At 34.4% G+C, this 24,491-nt stretch overlaps 2 protein-coding genes across 4 annotated transcripts in view; one reads left to right on the forward strand and one right to left on the reverse strand.

Annotated features, from left to right (window-relative positions):
* The window catches only part of MMH-1 (MUTM homolog-1), a 32,041-nt gene extending 13,003 nt beyond the window's left edge, over window positions 1-19,038 (forward strand). Inside the window, exons 4-10 of one of the 2 annotated variants that reach the window (XM_022032734.2) lie at window positions 2,779-2,847; window positions 2,949-3,074; window positions 12,165-12,215; window positions 17,570-17,647; window positions 17,747-17,846; window positions 18,299-18,333; window positions 18,410-19,038. In XM_022032734.2, coding sequence (XP_021888426.1) covers window positions 2,779-2,847; window positions 2,949-3,074; window positions 12,165-12,215; window positions 17,570-17,647; window positions 17,747-17,846; window positions 18,299-18,333; window positions 18,410-18,784 — 834 coding nt within the window. In that variant the 3' untranslated portion in view covers window positions 18,785-19,038. Of the gene's footprint in view, window positions 1-2,778; window positions 2,848-2,948; window positions 3,075-12,164; window positions 12,216-17,569; window positions 17,648-17,746; window positions 17,847-17,898; window positions 18,002-18,298; window positions 18,334-18,409 lie in introns of both variants that reach the window. The other variant, XM_022032733.2, reaches the window with a different exon arrangement.
* Window positions 19,039-19,147: 109 nt separating this feature from the next.
* LOC110807570 (alpha/beta-Hydrolases superfamily protein) lies at window positions 19,148-23,786 on the reverse strand. 2 transcript variants are annotated; one of them, XM_088220690.1, is made up of 12 exons: window positions 23,485-23,786; window positions 23,327-23,402; window positions 23,136-23,221; window positions 22,700-22,793; window positions 22,514-22,590; window positions 21,462-21,589; window positions 21,081-21,152; window positions 20,583-20,653; window positions 20,296-20,371; window positions 19,723-19,866; window positions 19,568-19,639; window positions 19,148-19,375 (listed from the first exon to the last, which is right to left on the reverse strand). In XM_088220690.1, exons 1-11 carry the CDS (start codon window positions 23,737-23,739, stop codon window positions 19,600-19,602), a joined length of 1,119 nt encoding a protein of 372 aa, XP_088076816.1. In that variant the 5' UTR covers window positions 23,740-23,786; the 3' UTR covers window positions 19,148-19,375; window positions 19,568-19,599. The 2 variants fall into 2 exon arrangements, with proteins under 2 accessions (XP_088076816.1, XP_088076815.1); XM_088220689.1 differs by having other exon boundaries at window positions 19,148-19,380.
* Between the last annotated feature and the right edge of the window lie 705 nt (window positions 23,787-24,491).

The following is a 24,491-nucleotide window of genomic DNA, read 5'->3' on the forward strand; positions in this document are numbered from 1 at the left end:
ATTGATCTTAGCTAGCTTCTTAGCAACTATAACTTGTAAAACCCTCCATCTCATCGCACCACTTTCGTAGCATGTCATGGAATCTAGACACTTTAAGCCATTCGTTGTCAAATCAAAATAAACGTGGACCCCAAGTTATTAGTCCATTAATCTCTAACTGAGAAAAAGTGATATAATATTGTAAATTGCATAGTTTTTAGCAACAAAGCCAACCATTGAGCTTAAAAAAAAATGGAGATAAAGAACTGTCAATTCTAAAAAACAAGGGCCTCTCCCTTGCATTTGATAAAGTCCACTTGTCACCGATGAGAGGTAAGTCCATAAGGTTCAATCTGTCTAGAATGTCGTGAAACTCGTTAATGCACATCCTCATAAAGCTTTCTCTCGATCTCTCGTAGTTGCTCAAAACCATAGTAAAGTCCCCATCTATTATCCATAGTAATTCCCCTCCTTTTACATTCCTCCAAATCACCTCATAGCCTATCTCTCTCTCTCCCCTCCCCCGGACGATACACCCTAGTGAAAATCCATCTCCGCCTGGTAGCTATTCATTTAAAGATACATGGTGCTGTGTACTCCCCTATGAAGTCATCTACAATTTCCAAAATATTCTTATTGCATCAAATTACTACTCCACTTGCTACCCCAAGAGCAGGTAGATCCTTCCAACCCTACTCCCTAGGTTTCCATGGATAGTCTGCCGCCTGATCATTGAAATTCTCTAGTTTGGTTTCTTTGAAACATATAACATTAGGTCCGATCGTGTCATGCACTCCTTTATTATCATTCTCTTATTCAAATCATTCAATCCTTTCACATTCTATGAAATAATTCTGTTTAACATATTGATACTGATGATGAACCTTCCTTCTCCTACCCTTATCCCTCTTGCATGACTTGTTGTGTTTAATGGACGACTTAAGTCTCCTTAGATCTCTCTCCCTATCCACCCCACTCTTTCTCTTGTTGGCTGATTTTTGGATCCTTCATGATAGTCTCCTCACCTTTTTTGCTGATAATGGACTCAAAAAGATCAAAAAGCTTGATCTTCCCATAGCAGCTCTTAACGATGATGGACATGGAAAACTAGATGTAGTGCCAGACCCTTTTGAAGTTGATGATAGGGCCAAGTTCTCTTTCTTTTCTTGATTGATTTTCGTCTTTTTTCTTGGGATTTGATAATTTGCTTTCAAAGTAAAAAATTTTAGCTCTAATGCAAATCTATATAACACAATGAAATATGGTTTTAAAAGATTGAAAAAAAAAGAACACTGATAAATACAAATAACCATAGAAATTGGCAACATCCACAATTGTAGATGATGTCACAACCATAATACAAAGATGTAAGGCACTTAAGTTAATGAGATTTAATTGATGCAGAAGGACTTAAGTTTAAATTACCTAGAATATGTTAGAGATTATAAGTTTATTGAATATAAAACTATTGTACTATTTAGGAATTTGGTATTATAGTTTAGTAACTTTAGAACTTTATTTTTTAGACAAATTACTAAATTAATCCCTAACGTTTGATACTTAATATAATTTGGCCAGTAATAATTTTTTGTTACAATTCGGTCTATAATATTTTCTATTTATTTTAAACGCTTAGTTTCTGCCATTTTTCTGATTGAAAAAGGTAAAATAGTTAAAACATGTTTGAATACTTTAAAAAACAGCTTGAAAAATGACTATATCTAATTAATTAATTAGTAATTATAATATTAGACCTATTTTTTAATTTTTTTTGAAATATTTAGACCTATTTTTTATTTTTGTTAATTTAGAAAAAATAATTAGATCTATTTTTTTGAAAATTTTTTATTACAATTAAATTAATAAATTGTTACTAATTTATTAATTTAATTGGTTAAAGTCAACTTTATGAGTTAATTTTTTAAAACATACAAATATAAACTAATCATTTTACCTTTTGTGATTATGAAATGGAAGAAAATTGTGCATTTGTAATAAATAGAAAACGTTGCAGACTAAATTGTAACAAAAAAAAAAACATTAAGAATCAAATTATAACGAGTGTTAAACTTTGGGGACTAATTTTGTAATTTGCCACTATTCTTTTTAATACTTAGTCTCCTACTTGTATCCGTGGTATTATCTTCAAATTCTATTAGTATTAGTATTTCACAAAAAAGTATATCTTAGTTTAATCCTAATTTCTTAATTTAATTCTATTTAGGAAAACTATTAGGGAACATTATAAATATTTTTGTAATTTCAGTTTTTAGACATGCTTATGTTATTCAACAAAATACTTGAGAGTTCGTAATTTTATCGTTATGTGATGGAATCAAAATGTTGAGGATGATCATTAAGACTTCTTACGGATGATATAGCTAAAACACTATGTGTAATGTTTACATTTTTATTTCTCAATGCCTGACTAGACAAATTAACCTAATTTGTCCTACATCATAATTAGTAGTTTTTTATTTATAAGCTGTTTGTTCAATAATAATTAATTAAATGTATTAGTAGGGTGTCTGCTATCATAATTCAATTGAAATTCTTTAAGAAAATTATAATAAAATATGACTTTAGCTAAAAAAGAGTGAAATAATAAAATATAATAATCCTATACTAATAAGTTTTATGCTAGTGACACTCTGGGAAAACATTCTTATTTACATGAGAATATTCTTCCCGAATAACTTAGATGATGTCATAGTTATTCTATGATTGGCTCAGGAATGTACTATACCGATGTTTTACCCTTGGAAAGTTAAATGACCATATTAAATATTTCTTCTGCAGCTAGATGATGGTCTGGAGCTATGTTTCACTGACAAGAGGAGATTTGCTAAAGTTCGCTTGCTCAAAGATGTACTAGTAACAGCTGCTCTCTAGTCTCTACTTAATGTTTCCTGAACTTCTCTGCTATACTAGATGTCTAATTTTATTTCTTATTGATTTGGTTGCTACAGCCTACTTTAGTACCTCCGATCTCTGATCTTGGCCCTGATGCTTTATTGGAGCCTATGGCAATTAATCAATTTTCCGAATCTCTAAGCAAGAAAAAACTTTCCATTAAAGCTCTATTACTTGATCAGGTTAGAATTTTTAATTCTATATAATTTCTAAAAGTTTCATGTATTAATCATTTCTGGTGACTTGTGTAAAAACTTAAATGGTAAGTTATGCAGGACACGGTTTCACAATTACACTCTCACATTGCACCAAAAAGGAGATTCAATCCTGGTTCGTCAGGATAAATTTACTGGAAAGATAGAGAAGTTTGTGGCCCATAGAAGTTGTGACAAAGGAAATGAGCTTTGAGTCTGTAGTTGAGTAGGAAGTCAGTTTCTTTAAGCAACAACTAAGAGTTAGAAATTTTTAGGAACCTTTATTTAGATTAGGGAATTAGAACATAACTAGGACTATGATCTCCAGAGTTGTACTTATATTTAGATTAGAGGATTGGAATAGAACTGAGACTATGATTCCTAGAATTCTAATAGGGATCTAAAATCAATTAGTTTCCCTACAAATATACATACTATCATATGAATAAAATCATCAATTATTCATCTAAATAGTTCTTCTCTAGAAGGTCAGGGATTTTCTTAGACGAGCCTCACCATTGGCCAGAAGGTCAAAAATTTTGGAAGCAAGCAGCTATTTAAAGCCTTTATATTAAGAGGCTCTATGACTAGATCCTAAGTCTCTGAGACCGTGAAACTTTGCTCACAAGGCCTTCAAACAATTTAAGACATTCATGAAGCAATGCTAGGAGAATTGTGCCTGCTTGGAAGAGAGGTAATGCAAGCTTGCCGCTCAGCTTCAAAGCATTTCCTAGGGACTTTTGGTCGCAAGAAGGGAGAATGCTGACATCACTAGCATGACAAAAGAGAAGACAAATAAATTGGTTGAATCTAGCAACAACATAAGAGGAAGTGCAGTGCTGCGATTCACAAAGCTTACATTCCTCGATATAATGGCTCAGCTGATTTGTTGAGGCAGATTAACCAATTTGAGCACTTCTGATACCAAATGGCTATTGAAGAAGACAAGGTGGGTTTAGTCTCTTTTCAGCTCGAAGACTATCCCCAACTATAGTTCCTAAAGTTGGAGGAAAACCAACTGAAGCTCTGTTGTGAAGAATTTAAATCTCACTGCAACTTTAGATACATTTTGTTGACACACAGAAACAAATCGGGAGAACTGATTAAATTGAAGCTAGAGGAAATGGTTGTCGAGTACCAGTCCCTTTGAGCAGCTCTCTCGCATGCTCATCCTCGAGTAAGAAGTTCAGATCTTCATCAGCAGCCTCCAGGAAAATATTGTTAAAGTCAAGCTGCAGGAACTGCCCAACATCACCACTACTTTGAGTTTGGCAAGCGTTTATGAGACAGGGCAACTAAAGGAAACTGGACAGCAGCAGCAACTGACAGACATCAAGCTGGTTACCATTCATCAAGAAATAGAGCAAAGAGGAGGTACTAGACAGGACTAAGAAGAGCCTTTGTTTCAACTGCAATAAATTGTTTGTTCCAGGGCATGTGTAAGAAGCTATTCTGGTTGAATTTTGACAGCAATGATGCAAGAAATAAGAAGGAATCAAGGAATGAGAGCGAGGACGATATCTACATCCATGAGATCACTAGAACGGCCACTGCCTAGACAATAAAAAGTAAAGCTAGTGTAGATGGGCTTCCCATGCTCATCTAGTTGATTCCAGCAGCACCTATTGTTTCATCAACAAACAGTAGTATGCCAATTCTCTCTATAGATGGAGCCACATGGACATCTCCAAGTAATGGTATCTAATAGGGAGCGAGTGCAAAACCTTGGATTATGCAGAAAAGTAACAATTACACTAGGGGGGACACCTTCTATATGGATTTATTTATTTTGCCCTTGAGTGTTCTTAGAGTAATTATGGGAGTAAACTTGCCTCGAACCCTTGGGCCAATTCTGTGGCACTTTGCCACAGTGAGGATGTTCTTTAAACATCAAAGAGATCTTATACACCTGTGAAGAATCTAGTCTTAAGGACACCAACAGGGCATGAGGGTCGTAGCACTCTCATCTGCTCAATCCCAACAAGGTGATCTAGAAAAATTACTGACAGAGTTTGGGGCCATTTTTACCACACCTAGTGGGTTACCTCCATGATGCTCTGATGTCCATAAAATTGTATTGGAAGGCATTTTGGATTCAGTAGTGATTAAACCTTAACATTATTGACATCGAAAAGCAAACGAGACCAAGCAACAAGTAGAAAAGATGCTTGGACAAGGAAGTCTCAAGATTAATCAATCGTTATTTTCTTCCCCTGTATTGTTAGTAAAGAAGGCAGATGGAATATGGAGGTTCTGCCTCGCTTATCGAGCTATGAACCAAAAGAAAATTAATGATAAATTTTGTATTCGTCGTTCCTTAAAAAAAAAAAAAATGTATTCCTTGGTGATTTGATGAATTACTCTAGAAATTGCATGGGCCAAGTTGTTCTCCAAATTGGACTTTCATTCTGGCTATCATCAAATTTGAATATATCCAAATGGCATTGAGAAAATGGCCTTCTGCATACAACATGACAATTATGAATTTTTTATTGTACCGTTTAGACTAATTGATGTACCTTGAACCTTCTAGGCAATAATGAACACAATATTCAAACTATACCTATATAAATTTGTTTTAGCATTCTTTGACGATATCATGATGTAAAAATATGGGATTCTGATTTGTAATTAAGTACTAGATTAGAGGGATTCTATTAAGATAGTTTTGTATTTTCTGATTAGAAGTCTCTCCTAATTAGTTACTGTTTCTTGTTCTAGTGCCTAGAGAGATTGAGGTACAGATCATGTGTGTATTATTTTGAAAAATAAAATTGTTTATAGACTTGTTTGTATCTATAATAAAAGAAAGAAACACTATTTTTTTTATTGTATCACAGCACAATCTAAACCACAAATAAAGAAAACAAAAACATTTCCATGGTGAGCAGAGAGGAAGGATCAAACTCGGAGGTGACGTCCAAATCTGAAGCAATTCACAACGGCAACACCAATACCACGCAAGGCATTCTTCTTCCTATAACATGTCATAAACTCAATGGGCAGAATTATACTCAATGCACCCAATTTGTTCGGATCTACATGTACAGGAAAGGTAAGGAAGAATACCTCATGGGAGTTGTTGTTCAACCAAAGAAGATGATCCAGGATATTGAACCTGGAAATTAGAAAGTAGTGTGGTGATATCTTGGCTAATCAATTCTATGACCATGACATAGGAGAAAATTTAATGTATTATGGCACAACTAAGAAGATATGGGATGCAGCTAGAGAAACCAACTCCAACATCAATAATACCTCTGCGATTTGGAATTAGGGGTATTCTCCATGATCTTCGACAAAGAGATTCAACTGTTTCTAAGTACTTTAGTACCCTTACATGGTACTGTAAACAACTCAATATTTATGAAGAATTGGTATAAAAGTGTCCGGAATATAATCTTCTATATAAGAAGGTCGTTGGACAGGAGTGTATCTAGAAATTCTTGCTTGGTCTCAAGAAGAATTTGGATTAGGTACATGGAAGAGTTCTAAGTATTAGGCCATTATCCAACAATAGGGAAGTTTGTTCTGATATTTGCAATGAGGAAAACCAGGACAATAAAGGAAACATGTTGATATCTGTACGGCAAACCTACTGACTAGAAATCTTCACGACCATAGCAAAACTGAGAAGGGAAAGCTTACACTGCTGCAACCAAAGAAAGCATACTAGGTACCACCTTAAGTACAGATCGCAATCCGTTTAGCGAGAAGCAACTTGAGGCATTACAGAAGATGTTCCAAGAGACTCTTCAATTTGCTATAACAACTATTGATACCACATCCGTAGCTTAGAAGGGTATTTTTCCACATGCATTAAATTTTAGACATGAAAAGCACACTACACAGATAGTGGACTTGGGAGCTCTGGATCAAATGATTGAGAATCTTATGGTTTCACCTGAATATACTTTGTGCCATGAGAATTCCTCCATTTAAATTTCCAAGGAAACACTTTTTAGGGTAGTCAATACAGGTCTAATCATTGTATCCAAGAATATTACTTTCATTTTGTGCTTTATGTTCCAAGACTGGGTTGCAGTTGTTGTGCATAAGCAAAATAGTTGAGGATCTTAATTGTGTTATTAAATTATTTCTGCATATGGTAAATTTTGGGCCTTGGATGCTGGGAAAAGGATTGGCAATGATGAAGTGTCTACTAGATTTAACCTCCTAAGAACTGAAAATTCAAAAGTCACCAGTAAAGACTGCTTGTGTAGTGTCCAACCCTAGTATTAATAAAAATAATGCTGCTATGTTATAGTATTATCAATTAGGCCACCCAATTATCCAAACATACAATTCCTATGCCACTCAACCATATCAGTCATTTTTTTTATCTATAGTGATATTTAGGGAGCCTCTAGAGTAAAAAATATTACCTATTTTTTATAGTTTGTGACCTTTGTTAATGATCACACTCGATTTATTTGGGTATTTGTCTTATTTCAAAAAAAAGTTATTTGGGTATTTGTCATAAAAGAAAAATTAGAAGTTAGGTGAATATTTGAAGACTTCAAAAATATGGTTCAAGCATGATCTCACGCAAAGATTCAAGTCATTCGAACAAAAAATTACGAGAATACCATCACAATATTCTCTGCTCATATCTACAGGAGCATAATATCATACACCAAAGCTCAAGCATTGATACTCCACAGCAAATTGGAGCTATGGAATACAAAAACAAAAACTTGATAAGAGTTCCACGATCAATTATGATTGCCTTAAATGTATCAAACAATCTTGAGGTGAAGTTTTTTTTAATGCAACCTTCCTAATCAACCAAATGCCTTCCAGAGTTCTCAAATTTAAAACCACATGTCAAATCTTCATGATAATATATCTATCCACTCCTATAGTGTTAGTTATTCCAATCAAAATATTTGTTGTATGGCATACGGTCATATTTACAAGTCCTAGTGTATTAAATTTAATCTAACTATGATTAAATGCATCTTTCTAAGGTAGTCATTGAACCAAAATTCATAAAAATGCTACTCTCCTACAACTATAAAATGCTGTACTTTCGTTGGCTGTAGCATTCTTCGAAAATTATCTTCTACTCCAAAACTGCAATTCATTGAGAGAATTTGTCAACATATGAATTCCAATTTTGGAAAACTGAATCACCACTACCTCAACTTCATCTTTGCCTCCACAAACAGTCACAATCACTACTCTTTCTATCATTGAAAATAATTTCTTAGATGTTCCTTCCTCATTCCTAAACCAACCTTTGTCATGCCTAAGTCAACTGTATCAGATAGTAAAGAGGTAATTGTTTTATTCTAAGAGAAATTGAAAGAAAAAGTCTAAAAAGCCTTGTTAAAAGGAGCAAGAGAATGACACTTTATCTGCAAAACTAAGAATTGGATCAAGATCCAAGTAACTTGCGTTTACAATTAGGTAACATATGTTGACAATTTGAAATTCAGTAATGACCTTGATGATCTCGATCAATCAATTGCTTTAAGGAAAAGTGTAAGATTCAACAAATAATATCCACTCAGTAATCAAGTATCTTATGGAAAGCTTTTAGAATTTCCAAGCATTTTTCACCTCCGTTGAAAATAATTTTATCCGATCTAACATCCAACAACCAAGATGGAAGACTCTTTTTCATGAATAAATTCAAGTCTTGGAGAAGAACGAGACATGAGAATCTCTGAACTACTTACTAGAGAGTAAGAATCTAGTTGGATACAAGTGGATATGTACTATCAAGCACAATCTAGGTGGAATATAAACAAGTACAAGACTTGACTAGTGGTCAAAAGGTACTACCCAATCATATAACATTGATTATGAACTGACGTTCGCACTAGTGAAGTTCAATACCATCAAAGTATCATTGCCAATGGCATTAAATTTGGAATGGAATCTACACAAACTTGATATCAAAAATGCATTTCTCAATGGAGAACTAGAAGAAATCTAGATGAAAATTCCACATCGTAGAAACTCCAGAAAACTCAGAAATCCACCTCGTACAAACTAAAACTTTGTATGGTCTCAAACAATCGCCTATAGTATGTGATGTGAGCAAAGAAAGGAAAAAGAATTTCTTCTTAAGGGGAGAATCAGCCAAGGGGTGAATTTCCTTCCTAAACCGCGTAGGAAATCAAGAGAAAGAGGAAAACAGATCTCATGCCTTAATAAGAGATTGAATCTCATGAATTTTGGGAAGATTATGGGAGCAATTAATCCTTTCCAGAACTGGTCATAATCTTGTTTAATTCTTCCCTCAATCATCTCCATAATTAATTAAGATCTCTATTTAGGGAGATCATATCTATCGTATTTTAGAAAACAATTATATTAATTATTGGAAGTTTCTTATTCTATTTTAAATTTATTTTCTTATGTAATTTTACAATTAATTTAGAAGATTATTCTCATTATTATTCATATAACCTACACTATCAATGGGCCATCAATTCATAGTTATATTCAATCAAGTTTTGAGAGTAATAAAATTACAAAGTTTTAGTTTCAAATAGTGAGGTTTTCTTCAACTTTTTTTTTAAGTGAGGAATTAGTATTTACTTATCAAGGTAATTTTTGGTGTTTTCATCAATCTCTTTTTAAAATTAATTTTAACTTATTAAGGTTTTCCTTATGGCTATTTCAAAAAAAAAAAAAAAATTTTTGTGGCGTTCTAATTAATTCATTTATTTCTATTATCTTAATTTTCACTCCCCTGTTGAGTTCGAGTCAAATAGGGAGGGTTTATTTAGGATTTTGAGTTTCTGATTACTAATGTTTATGGGGGGTTTTGGATTCTGTTATTGATCTGGGGCTCCGCATCAGTATGCTTTGATTGAATGACTAGAGTTATAAAGAGACAGATTCATTTAATGTTGAGCTAATCACATATTGTTTTTGAAGCGCTCTAAGGAAGGTAAAATGATTTTTGCTCATTGTACATGTTGATGATGTTACAATTGTTGGAGATGTTAAAGAAAGTGTAGTTTAAGTTATATGGTATAGGGATAAATTACACTCTTTATAATTAATTATAATTAATTATTTATTTTCTTTTATGCTTAGAAACCTGTATATATAAGAGTATAATATTCAATAGAAGATACATCAAACTATTTTTAACATGGTTTAAAGCACTCAATTAAAAAGAGTTAGTCTTAGTTATAAACCTTCTTTGACCTTTATTGCTAAAATAGAAAATGAAAAGAATCCTCGAAAGGTTAGGTCAGCCTTCATAGTAGGCCATTGTAGACCAACCACCAGCAATCGCAGCCGGCCACTCGAAGTAGTGAATTTGGCCTTCATCATTGGTGCCAAAACTCTTCGACCGCAGCACTAGATGTGGTGGCGACCAGACCATCCCACTGCCAAAACGCAAAACGTCTTGTCGCGACCAGACTCGATTGTAACCAAATCGCACCACTAGAATGTGACCTTGATCCTGGATCTTGGAGCTTGTCGAGTACTGAGTCAAAATCAGTCCAATAATCTAACTTTAATCCTAAAACTGAGATAAGTCTCGAAAACTTATACAGTCTGAAATGATATACTTATTGCACTTTGTAAAGGCACAAGAGAACGTACTAAACACTCTCTCTATTCTTTCTTACAGTTTGTGTCATGTGCTCAAGAGAAGAGTCTCATTTCCTGTTATTCATTAATCGTGAGATAGAATGGAAGATTTAGACAAGAATGTTTAGCCTTTCAGACGTTTAGCTTGTTAGACTCAATTGGTTCACTGCTACAGTTGAGATTCTCTTATTTGTACACATAAAGGGTGGTGGGATACGAAACGAAGTGAAACCACTGCAGTGAGGGGCTATTTTCTCAAATTTATGAACAATATGTCTTGCAAGGACTTGAACAAAAGGGAGTAAAATAGCATCTTGGCAACTAGTCAAGTTGGCTACTTGGGATTGCCGTCATATTTAGTCCAATAAGAGGTGGTGCTAAGTTGGCAATTTTACAAGTTGGAACTCGTGGTTACCATCTCCTTTGGCCACCACCTTTGCATCCATGAACAATGGTCAAGTTGACAACTTGAGACCACCTGTGGACCAATCAAAAAGGTGTAGCATAAGTTTCCACCTCTTTCCAAGAAAAATGAACGAAAAAGATACTATCAAAGTAATTCCTAAATTGAGCTAATATGTCGTAAATAGCTAATACAAGAAGATATTAAAATACAAAAAGTACATAAAATTTTGAGAACACTTTCTAATACTAAAAATTTTTCATCTTAGCTTGTCCCTGTTTTGCATTACTAAGACTTCTTTATCCCCATTTGAAACACAAAAAGATCCATTATGAGTATATAAGCCAATTGACCATATGACTTTTTACACGGTTTTGGTATTCGAAAAGCAAAGTAACTTATTTTTCTGGGAAGGGGGGAACATAGAGTACTATCCGGTTTTACTTTATTTTTAACTGCCATATGCAACCAGAAATTATTTGATCTCCTGATTCCGTTTCTCCTTCAACACAACAGATTGGTTGGAAATATTTTGAAGCTATGTTTGAGCTAAATGAAATTTTTGGGGTGTTTTACTGAGTGGATATTATTAATTCAGATATATGAGGACAAAATTCTCCAAATGAATTGAGATAATATATATTTGAAAGTTTCATTCATTTCTGGTAAATATTGAACTGTGTTGTTTTAGTTCCGCTTGAAATTTAGTTGGCATTAAATTTTTATTTTTTCGTTTTTTTTAGGAGTTTTATTTTCTCGTTGTTAAATCAAGTACACATTTTGAAACAAATTTTTTTCGCAAAATAACTCATTTGCTTCAGATACACATTAATGTCAGATTAATGACCTTTGCTTCGTAGCTCAAATCTTGTGGAACTGCAAACCCATATTCAGTATTGAATTAGTTATATGGACTCCTAAAATCTTTTTAATATTATTCTCTAAACAAAAAAAAAATAAAAGAGTTCTGTTTAACACCGAAAGCCATCTTCTAGTTTCATTTTGAATGACATATATTTATACATATGAATGTAAAGATGAAAACTCGAAAAAGCTTTATATACCAAATAGAGCCTAACTTTTTACTTTCTGTTTTCTTTTCTCTTTTGCAGGGTTATATTTCAGGCATTGGAAACTGGATTGCTGATGAAGTGCTGTACCAAGTCAGTTAGCTTTTCATATTTGCACAACTTATCTTCAATATTTAAAGTTACAATTCAATCAATTCTGTAGTTTTCTTAAATATAGAAAAAGGAATATATTATTAAGAACTAATACACTATTATTATTGACAGATGCGCAAAAGAAAAATCTGTAATGGGATAAATTTTCCATGAATTTTCCTTTATATATTTTTGATAGTTTTTTTGTCTTATTACTTGGAAAATTTTCTTTTCTTTACCTTGATATTGGAGGAAGATTACATTTATAAATTGCATTCAGATGCAGTTGTTTCATGTACGAGGACATACTTGACATTTGCAAGAAAAATTAGAACGTTTTAGATTTTGGACCCTGAATCCTAATATCGAGTGGCTCTCATTTGGCTTAGGTTATTAAGGCCTTTATTACGGGCTTTTTGCAATGAAACTGGGGAGTGTTTAAGAATAAGGTGATGGAGATTTTTCAATGAATCTCATTTTAGTGGCACATTTGTGAAAATTATCAATTCCTCTTTCTTCCTTTTCATTCCAAAGGTAGATGGAGCTGTTAATTAGGGAGACTTTGGACCTATTGGTTTGGATGGCAGTGTCTACAAGTTGATTTGAAGTGTTTATTCAAAAGATTAGAATTATAAATTCTGTGATGGGTGGGTGTTAACAGATACTTGATACGTTTTTGGTGGCTAATGAAATATTTGACACTAGCATAAGAAATCAGGACACTAAGTTCCTCTGCAAATTACATGTTGAGAAGGCTTCTGATCATGTCTCTTGGTTCCTTCTGCTGTATCTGCTAAGAGGATGGGGTTTGGAGTGAAATAGAGGGGTCGGGTGGGTACTGATATTTCTACTACCTCCGTTACTGTTCTTGTTAATGGGGAATCTTTGGATTTCTTTTCAGCCATTAGAGGACTATGACAAGAAGACCTAAAGGCCTACTCTCACTTTTTTTTCTTCATTAGTGGCGTTAAAGTTGGGCAGGGTGAGCAAGAGTTACAATTCTATTGTTAAAAAACCAAGCAATGAAGCTCTCGAAAACTCAAATCTATGTATAAAAATTTAGGAAAAAAATATTTACTTTATTTTCACTACATTTTTTGTGTTACAAACGACTTATATATATATACAAGAATTTTTAAGTGCAAATAAGAAAATTTTATTTATAATAGGGATTTTAAATAATTATAAAAAATTAATAGTAAGAGTTATATAAGAAAAATATCACAATTATTTAGACAACAAAATATTCATGTCAACACTTTCCTTCAAGTTGGTGCGAAAATATCACACATGTCCAACTTGCATATTAAGTTCTGAAAAGTTTTGTTGCAAAGTTATTTAGTTAAAATATCTGTCACCTGATTGTTAGAAGATACATGATATAAATATAAGGAGTCATCGATCACTTTCTCTTTTATGAAATGATGATCAATCTCAATGTGTTTCGTCCGGTTATGTTGAACTGAATTTTGGGCAATACTAATGACTGCTTTATTGTCACAAAACAATGATAGAGTTCATTTTTTAAACAGTTTTAATTCATTGATTAGCTTCTACAGTCATAATAATTCATCCGCCCCTTGAGTCATTACTCTATATTCTGTTTTAGCATTAGAACAGGCAACTACACTCTGTTTCTTGCTTTTCTATATAACCAATTTGCCACTAACGAGTGTGCAGTATCCAATAGTTGACCTTCTATCATCTGTAGATACAATCCAATCGGCATCTGTAAATGTTTCTATTTTAAGATGGTCATTTCTGGATAAGAGTAAACATTTTCCTAATGCAGGTTTTAGAGACCATAATATTTGAAAGACAACATGTAAATGAGTCTCACGAGAATCATGCATGTACTGACTCACCAGACTAACTGCATAAGTTATATCTGATATGGTATGTGAGAGATAAATAAGTCTTCCAACCAATCTCTAATATCTTTCTATGTCAACTGATGTACCACTGTCACCTTATAGTTTGTTATTACTTTCAATAGAGGATTTTGCTGGCTTACAACCCATTATTACAGTCTTTTCTAATAAGTGTAGGATATACTTTCTTTGATAAATGAAGATTTTTTTATTAAATATGACAATCTCAATTCCCAAGAAGTAAAGACAGTAATGGTCTAAAAAAAAACTCAATTTTACAGTCAAAATCTCTAGTAAAGACACTAATGGATGAAAGACTATCATAAAAAAGTAGGCATATGAAGAACTGTAGTCAATGAAATGGTCGGAGTATAATTAATGGAACCTGTTCCAGATACAAGAGTGTATGATCCATTAGCGACAGATATTTTCTTATTGAGTACACAGAAAATAGGTCAGAAAATCTTTAGAAGAGCCTGTTATGTGTTTGTTAACTTCAGAGTCTATAATCCAAGTATCAGAATTGGAAATAATAGGTAGAGGAGCAGTACTTGAGTTTACCATTTTTGACATACCGATAGAGAAAGAACAATACCCAGCTACTAATTTCAACGAGATAGAAAAAAATCCGAAGGATGCCAAAAAATGCTCCAACACCAATGGAGACCAAAAAATGCTGCGAGTCTGAAGGAGATCACCAGAGACAAGTCTGTCCAGTGAGGCAGGAGAACCAGAGTCGGATCCGAGAGAAACAAGTCTGGAGCCGAAGATAGAGGCAGGCGCGTGCCGCGGGAGACCAAATAGCGACCGGACTTTGGCCAAAAAACAAGCAAACCTGCTGGTGCTCAACCAGACGCGGTCACACGGCTGAAAAAAGACACAGATCGCGCACGGTCGCGTGAAGAGGATCTGCTAGTGCAAGGGATTGCACGGCTTGAACCTGAGCAGTCTGTCCTCTGCGCAAAATGCGGTGCGCGAAATCAGAAGGTTGTGTTGAGTTTCTAATGTGCGAAATCAGGTCGAAGAAATGCCGAGATTTGTAGCATTAGCCGGCGGAACAAAAGACGTCGCGAACCAATGGTCATGCGCGAAGGAACAGTGCAAATCAGCCGTGCACGAACAAAAAACTGAGAATAATGGGTGCAGCCAGAAAAAAGAAACGCCACAAACAGAGGCTGTGCGTGAGGAAGCCGCACGAACAGCGGGTTGTGGCCGGAGCAGAGGGATCGGGTAGGGTGGAGTAGGTCACCGAAATAGGGCGATCGGCCGCCGTGAAGGGAAAACTCCATTAGGTGGTGAGAAGATTCTAGGATTTGGAAAAAAAATCCTAAAATAAAAGCCTAAAGATTCCCTTATTTTAGCTCTGATACCATATAGAAATTTAGAAAAAAAATATTTACTTTATTTTCACTATATTTTTTGTGTTACAAATGACTCATATATATGAGAATTCTTAAGTACAAAAAAGAAAATTTCTCTTATAATAGAAATTCTAAAAAATTACAAAAAATTAATCGCAAGAGTCATATAGGAAAAATATTTCAATTATTTAAACAACAAAATATTCATGTCAACACTGTGCTACTGTGCTTTAAGTTGTCTTGGCCCTCAGAGTTAATTGGGGGAAGGTGGGAACGATCCCAACGGGAAACAATGTCAAGGTCAAGGAACTAGCCAGAGTTCTTGGGTGTTTAAAGTGGCATCTTTTCCTGTTAAATACCTTGGCTTTCCTCTGGATGCTAAAATCAAATATGCGAAGATTTGGGATGTAGTAATTTTCAAGATGGAGAAGAAGCTCTCATATTAGAAAAGAAACATGTTTTATGCGGGAAGAAGACTTTTTAGATCCACACTTTCCAAGATCTCCATATACTTATCTATCTTCTCTATCATCTGCAGTGTGGCCGAAAGAATTGAATCCTTAGGACATCTCCATATACTTCTTATCTGTCTTCCCTATCATGTGCAGTGAGCCAAAAGAATTGAGTCCTTAGGATACAAGTTCGTGTTTGGTGGTGGTGCATACAAAAGGAAGTATTATTTGGTTGTGTTATACAAGATTAAACATCCGTTTAGCAACGAGGGTTTAGGCATCAGGTCCATCATAACGTTTAACAACGCGTTGCCTTCTAAACAGAAATGGGGGTTTCTTGTTTCCAGTAATGCTCTCTGGAGAAGGTTATCACAGAGTCCGGATTGGAAGATAATGGGTGGACCTCTCGAAACAGTAAACGTGCTTTTTTGTTATAGCCCCTTGGAGATGAATCAATGGTGATTAGGGATGATTTATTGAGTTGCATAATATTCATTGTAGGCAGTAGCAGTAGGGTCAGATTCTGGACTGATCATTTTTTTTTCGATTGCGAGGCACAGAGAAGCAAAGATCAGGCAGTGTTGTGAGGGGAATGCTGTCCCTTAGCCTTGTTATAAGCAGTTTTTAGCAGCCTCTTCCAGGTACCTGCCTACTTGGAAATTTAACAATAGTGGTAAGTTCTCAGTGAAGTCCTACCTTCATATTCTTTTGGACCAGATCCTGAATGTTTTTCCCTGGAAAATAAATGTGAAAAACCAAAGCCTCCCCTCGTGTTGTTTTTCTTGCATGGAAACTGTGTGGGAGGATCTTCACTTTAGATAATCTGGCTAAAAGAGGTAGAATTGTGGTTAACAGTTGCTTTCATTCTTTAATAGGTGGGAATCGCTGAATCATCTTCTCCTTCTTGTGAGACAAAAAGACCATGGGATCCGGCTCTCAATCTTCTGAACCTCTCATTGGTGATGAGCGATTATATCAAGAAAGAAATTTGAGTTGGCGCGGGTTTGTGACAACTAAATCTAGGGAGAAGATAATTTCCCTTCATTCTTTTGTCTAGTTTGTGACAACTAAATCTAGGGAGAAGATAATTTCCTTCATTCTTTTGTCTATTGGCTGGGTCATCTGGAAGGTGGGAAACAAGAGAGCATTTGCTAACATTTCCTCTCCTTTGCAGAGAGTAGGGACGATTTCTAAAATTTTTCTCAAAGGCAAGCTTATAATGGATGGTTCTGATATTTTAGATTTATTGATTTCCTTATGTTTGATAGCTTTGTAAACATTTCTCTGATTGGCCTTCACTTCTTTGGGAATCAGAAATTCAAATAAAAAGATATATATATATATATATATATATGGTTTTTCCTCTAAAAGAAGAAAGTGTCAAATGTAGGTTTGTAGGATTGGATTTATAGTCTTGAGGAGACAGATCTAATTTTGTTTCCTGTTTTACCATTCATGGAAAAATGTAAACAGATGCTTGAGCAACAATGGAATTATATGAGAGTCCATATAGGATAATGAGCTTATGAAAATGTTTTCTGTTTCCTTGATATGTCTAGGATAAGGCTTCTTTTTTAATGCTGCCGTTTCAAGAGTTCTTTGTGGTTGATAATGTCTATGCCACATTAACAGACGTTTATCTTGCACACTTTGATCTCATTTGCTTGCAGGCTAGAATTCATCCTCTCCAGGTTGCTGCCAGCCTGTCCAAAGAACAATGTGCAGCTTTACACAAGTGCGTCAAGGAGGTAGGAGAAAGTGCTTCATCTCAGCATTTACTTCAAGATGTGGAAATGCTATTTATAGAGCATTTTTTATTCTTAAACGTAAAGGAGGAATACATGTAGGTTATTCAATATGCTGTTGAAGTTGATGCTGAAAGTAGCCACTTTCCTCCTGAATGGTTGTTTCATTTTCGGTGGGGCAAAAAGCCTGGAAAAGTTAAGGGTAAGATACTTCTTGATGAAGTTACAATTTTGACAGAAAGGTTGCTTTTCAGGTCATTGAAAAGGCACTTGAAGTTGGGGCAGACAGTAGTCAGTTTCCTAGTAATTGGATCTTTCATTCCCGTGAAAAGAAGCCTGGCAAGGCTTTTGTTGATGGTTTGGATCCTGACCTTATGCCATGTCTCTTAACAGCATCACATTTGGTTGATTGTTTTTCTAATGCTATTTGGTTCTCTCCTCCCTTTTTACCATCCATCACTCCCTTTATTTCTCTCTTTGTTATTGCTTTCTTTTTTGGGATTGTTTGGTTGTTTATACAAAATTAGTCCACTGCTTTAGGGAGTTAATTAGTTACGTTTTCTTGGAGAAAGTTAAAATTTCGGATTCTAATAGTTCATTAGGCAATTCTAAATCTGTTATGAGACTGATGAGCTTTCATTTTATGTATGTCAGGAAAGAGAATTGATTTTATCAGTGCCGGTGGCAGGGTATGTTCATTGAACAGTCTGATACCTTACCGCTCTGAAAAGAGATTAATCTAATGGTATTCTGTTTCTATCTTAGACAACAGCTTATGTACCAGAATTGCAAAAGCTGAGTGGAAACCAAGCTAAAAAAGCTGCGGTTAAACCAGAAAAGCAAACTGTAAAAAGAAAAGGAAGTAAGGATGATGAGGAGGAAGAAAGTGAGGATGCAGACGATAAAGCCAAATTGAAACAAGTCGCGGAATCAAGAGGTCGTAGCAAGAAACCTCCAGTGAAAAGAAAATCCAGTGAGAGTGACGAAAGTGATGACTCTAACAATGATGAGAGCGATAAGAATGGTGATCAGAAAAAGAAATCTCAAAAGGTGACAAGCAGTAGAAAGAACAAATTAGCAAAGACACCCAAGAGAAAAGTAACTGGTCCAAATAACAAGAATTCCCAGTGGAAAAAGTAGTTTGCAGTTATTGGAAGGTAAGTTTCGGAAGAACAAAATGAAAAGGCGGATGTAGCATGGTTTTGAAGTGTTGCTTGATATTGGGCATGTGATCCCACTTCTGTAAATATTGCTGCATAGAATCAGAAGTGCAGAATTTCCTTTTCGATTTGGCTGTACCTTTGAGAATGCTAGTTTAATTTATTTTCAGGTAATTAACATACCGCTTGGATCTGTAATGTAAAGGACTAATCTAAGTTCTGTACCTTTTTACAGCTCCATTTCTGTTTTTCATTTCAGAGTTTCAACCAATCATACAAGAGAAATTGGGAAATTTTGGAAGTTTTATCAACAATAAAAAAATTGTCCTGAAGTACACAGAAATATCAAACCACAATCACCTGAGGAATGCTTATCCATTACAAGGATAACAATATTCTATTCCTTGGAAAACTGCAGGGCATCATCCAATGCCAAACTTACATATACATTCATGTTAAAACAATGGGTATATATACATATTTATAAACAATTAACAATTAGTGAATTCAATAGACTACTAGCAGGCCTAAACGGTTTTGAAGGGACGATGCCAACATGAACTGCCTGTGTCTGATCTGTAGGAAATTTGAAAAGTGAAAAACAACAAATAAAGTCATTTATATTTTTCTTTTGTCTTTGTTAGTACCAAAGTGTGCTTCTAGTGCATAACTAATGAGATAAGATAAACGAAAAATGATTAAGAAATTCAATTTACATCTAACCCTGGAACGTATAACCTTACAACAGAAGAATGTTGCTTACATGAGACGAGGCCTAAGCACGCACACTTTAATTTAGAAAAATACTTTCAGGGCATCAACAACTTTCTCCGGCCTGTCAATCCAGTAATTAGTAAACGTCATATAAGTAAAAGAAGAAAAGAGAATAAATACAGTTGCTTTGACAACGCTACTTACCAGTCCTCCTGTGGCATGTGCCCTGCACCTTCTATTAATTTGAGTTTGATGGCGTCGGGGTTTCCTTTCTGGAATTCCTCTGCAACAGACTGAGGTAGGTGCTTATCTGATATTCCCCAAGCAAGTAGCACTGGCTTATCCCAACTGAAGTCCACATCAAATTGATTCAACAATCAAAGAAAGGAATTAGAATAAAATTATTTGTAGAATTAAGATTGGTCAATATCAGTAACACAAACAGCAATATGCTCTTGAAACAAAAGGTTGAGATCTATCATAATTAAGTTGATATATGAGAACCTTTCATCCAAAGTAAGTCAATATGAAACCTGCTGCAAGATGTTGAAACATGGCCTAGATGGCTCTATTAACAGAACTTCTACTCCCGAAATCAAATGGTTTTTATTCACATTAAAAGATGAACTAGCAGTTCTTGGCTTTGGGTTGGAGTTACTAGCAAAAATCAATTCTGGTCAAGCCGTTTAAAAGGTGATGTACTTACAGAAAAAATATTTACAACCTAAAATTTGATGCTATTCAGAAGTCATATAACCTAAAACCAAAAAGGCTTACCTTCCAGTTGCAAAGCCAGCTGATATTTGGCTTGAGATGTCTCTGAAATTAATTTTTCTTGCAGCTTCAAGCAAAGCTGAAACACCAAACAGAATATGAAAGTTACTTGCTTCTATTGATATCCATCTCCTGGTGATGCAGAGATTATTTATATCAGCTTTAATACTTATAAGACCAAGCAACTGCATTTTTCATTGACCTAACATTAAATTTTATTTCAAGGAAGGAAACTGAAAAACAAAAAATATTTTGCAGTAGAAGCCTAGTAATGAAAGTGAATCGCAAACCAAATCCAGGTCCGCTGCTTGACAAATATGGTAATCTGTATACATCAGCCTTCTCAGTCTTCAAAACATATCTGCCAAAATGATAGACAAAAATTCATAAGACAAATCCGTAAGAAAGTTCTACTAGATGGTAATTTGCGTAAATTAATTCCTGAAATTAAAGGATCTTGACTAAAATGAATCAATTTTTGAACCTGTTAAACATCAGGGAAGAATATCTTTAATAATGTAATAAAATTTTAATTGAAGCAGAAACTCTAATACATGCATGTTTCTTATTCCACTACTATTTAGAGCATTGTAAAGGAAATAGCAGAAATTTGCTTTTACCAAACCTTATCTTTAACTTATGTCTATTTTTTTTTATGTTAGTTGTCATACTGCAGTAGTTGAAATGTGAATATGCACAGGAAAAGATGAATTTCAGTAAACACTATACAGGAGGCAAACTCAAAATGGAATACTTCAAAATTATCAGATACAATTTCGGATACATACGGGCTACCTGCTTCAATAAACCGCTCAGCCATAATGGCATTCTGGCAGGTGAATTCACCATAGAGAGGGATCCTAGTAAGGACAAAGAAAAAACTAAAGTGAACAAGAAATTTAAATTACCCCAAAAGGAATAGTGAAATTAAACACAATGTCTCCATTGAAGCATTCATGACAATGAAAACGTTTTATGACATGAAGAAGCAACGAAGAAATACATAAATATCTAAAGAGATGGACAGAAACATGCCAACTCTAGCTAGAAGATAAACTGGAAGAAGACAACTAATTTACTTATGCAAGTCAGAGCTTAACTCAGGTGTAATTTAAATAATTTGCATATACGACAATCATAACCATGCAAGGGACAAAAGAGGGTTGCACCTTAGCTTTTGAAATAGTCCAGGAAGGGGAGATGAAACTGTTACTGGACTATTCAGTATTGCAAGTTTTGATATCTTGCTTGGGTTTTTCAAGGCCCAGGTCAATCCATATGAACCTACAAGAAATCCCTTTGGGGAGAAAGGAGTTGGAGAAGAAAATGTTAGAAATGTAGGTTTGATGTGATGGTACTTATTGGATCTAGATATTACATACTATTCTAGGAATTATTCATATTTTTTGCAACGTAATTTACAAAAATACCCTCTTTAGCTTAGATTACAAAGATACCTCCTTTAGTTAGTAATCTTTTTTGAGAAGCCTTTAGTTACTAATCTGTACTAATTGTTCAAAAAGTTGACAATCATATGACTATTACATTATTTCAGTCTTAGCTGACTATTAGAGTTAAAATGTTTTAGTATAGAGTTAACATAATGCTGACATAGAAGGCATATTAGTACTACTAAATAGCCCTTGGGGGGAGAAGGATGCATTATATTAGTGTGGACGATTTGGAAAATATAACTGGAGAGCATGTATTGTTAGGTTCCATTTGTATCTTCGGTGGAATCTGGCATATCTTAACTAAACCTTTTGAGGCTTGTGGGATTGACGTAAGGAGGTGTGGATGACTATATTTCTTGGAGCAAACTCCAGGAAAATATGAAGCTCATGGATGCAAGTTATAGCTCAGAACGAAAGACAATTCCGGAGACCGTTTTTCTTTCTAGTGATGCTTTTATTAAGATTTTCATTTTCATTATAATTAAAAAGAAGTAAATTGTTTGCTATGATCCACGGTTTTAATTTGAGGAACGCATTTTTCCTATGCTGCCTCCCATAGAAATTAATATGTGAGACTATGTTATAATCATGCTCAACTCAAAAGGGTCTTTGTGTAAATCTTCCCTGTCTTAATAGATGTAAGTGTTGTATATATTGAAGGTTAAATTGCTTTAAAGAAAATCAAGATCAAATTGCTAAGTAGGTGGCTCGGAAACTAACCAAGAAAAAGCACACCTACTGAATATCTTGAAGAAGTATATTCAAACCTGAACAACAAGGAGGAAAGGAGAATTGATCCCAAGCGTGCCAAGTAATTTATCAAATTCCTCATGGAACTCCTTCTCTGTAAGAGTTGAAATTTAAAATACTGAGAAGAACATGAGCAATATAATTAGAAAAAAGTAGTGACTTTCAAAATCATAAATTAGAAACATAATGAAAGAAAAAAATACCTGTATAGTTAAAACCATATCCTGGCTGTGGCTTGTCACTGAAACCAAATCCTATCCAATCAGGAGCAAAGCAGTGAAATCCAGCATCTGACATCTAGTCAACAGAGAAATAAGAAATTTATAGAATGAAGAAATTAACATGAGATTTTGATCATCACTGTCAGGTTCTTAGCACACGCATCACCACTTAATAAGTGCCTTATCATCTCTTAGAATTAAGAAAGCAGGGGAGAAAGGATGTAATTATGGAAAATATGGTAAGCTCAACTCATCTTTGTCCTTATAAACTACTGGCAAATGTGGCCATATATTTGACTGACGTATGAATTCATAAATGTAGAAATTCTAACAATCTTCTCCTTCGAAGAAGTTAGAAAAACTTTGAAACACCAATCAATCATGGATAACAGGTGAAGCAATTTCATAATTGTACTACCTGAGACATAACAATCCGATAGCTAAAAGACTGAGTTGGAGCGCCATGAAGGAAGACAATGGTTCCACGTCGGCTCTCAGCCGATCCTGCAAGGTCAAGAGAAAAAAAAAAGAAAAAGAAAAAAACCGAGTCATCACCAAGAATCTTCAACAGAAACATAATTAAATTAGAGCAGAATAAAGAAGAATTACCAGTTTTCCTTACAAACCATCTAAACTTTCCGGATTTGACATAAGACCCAAATTCTTTCCCCTTGTCTTCTATCCTCTGTAATTCACAAACATATTACACTTCCAGAAATGCCTAGGCTCAAAATATCCATAGAAATTTAATGAGAGGAAGAACATACGTAAAGCATTTGGCCAACATTTCCGTCCTCGGCGGGAACTTCGGGGAGCTGGATGGCGCTTCGACTGGAAGGATTATCGGTAACGAAGCCAAAGGGGTTAAAAGCCGGGGAATCCTTGTTGTCGTTGCTCTGGCTTTCACTTTTGTTAGCGAAGATTCTGAATCTGAGACGCTGTGGTTCCGTGCTGCGGCCATGGAAGCTGGTGGAGCGAGAGAAGGGGAGGAGAAGAGAATGAGGAGGAGAAAGAAGAAGCATTGTGGTTTGGGTGGAGAGTTTTGTGAACACAACCTGCACCACACCCCTTCACTCTCATCATTATTATACCTCTTACAACACTTTAAAATTTAGTTATTACCTACCACGAGTTGCATTTCTCAATAAATAATTATAATTTTGAGTTCAGTATTTGAAATATTTATTACATGATTAAAAATTAAGCTGTGAACTTTTATGAATCCAATTCATGATTTGAAAATGTTCCATTTGTTTCTGATAAATGTTTTATAATTTTTTAAAATAGAAGTTTATTCGTTTTTAAGTATTATTTAATTTTTTTAAAAAAAAAAATTATCTGTTCAATTTCTAATAAAATCAAGATAATAATAATACATTCCGATATAAATGATCGTTATCTTATTCTTCCACCCGGAGGGATTGATTGTATTTTTTTTTTTTTTTATGTATTGCGTTTAGTTTACATGTTGCGAATATATTTTAACTTAATTAATTTGCTCTTGGATAGCTGGATTTATAGATTTTAAATTCTTGAAATTTGAAAACTAATTACAACTTTTGTCTTTGTCACGAACACTTGTATTAATATTTTTATAAAAATTTTAGTTTTGAATTGACTAAGGAAATATGGAAAGAATAAAAAATTACCCATCAAAAGTCTCTATAACTAAAAAGTTAAAAAGAAATGTATAAATTGGTATATTGTACTACAATATATTAAATGTTACAATTTGGTATTACATGGGAAGCACTAGCACTAGTCCTAATGTGTT

This window comes from Carica papaya, chromosome 5, assembly GCF_054855325.1.
Source record: "Carica papaya isolate Zhongbai chromosome 5, ASM5485532v1, whole genome shotgun sequence".
Taxonomy (NCBI): domain Eukaryota; kingdom Viridiplantae; phylum Streptophyta; class Magnoliopsida; order Brassicales; family Caricaceae; genus Carica; species Carica papaya.

Coding starts and splice junctions, on each gene's coding strand:
- LOC110807570 (XM_088220690.1), bottom strand. CDS start 23,739: ATGCTTCTTCTTTCTCCTCCTCATTCTCTTCTCCTCCCCTTCTCTCGC. Junction 23,222..23,326: donor ATGGTTTGTAAGGAAAACTG/GTAATTCTTCTT, acceptor TTGACCTTGCAG/GATCGGCTGAGAGCCGACGT. Junction 19,640..19,722: donor CACATGCCACAGGAGGACTG/GTAAGTAGCGTT, acceptor CTGGATTGACAG/GCCGGAGAAAGTTGTTGATG.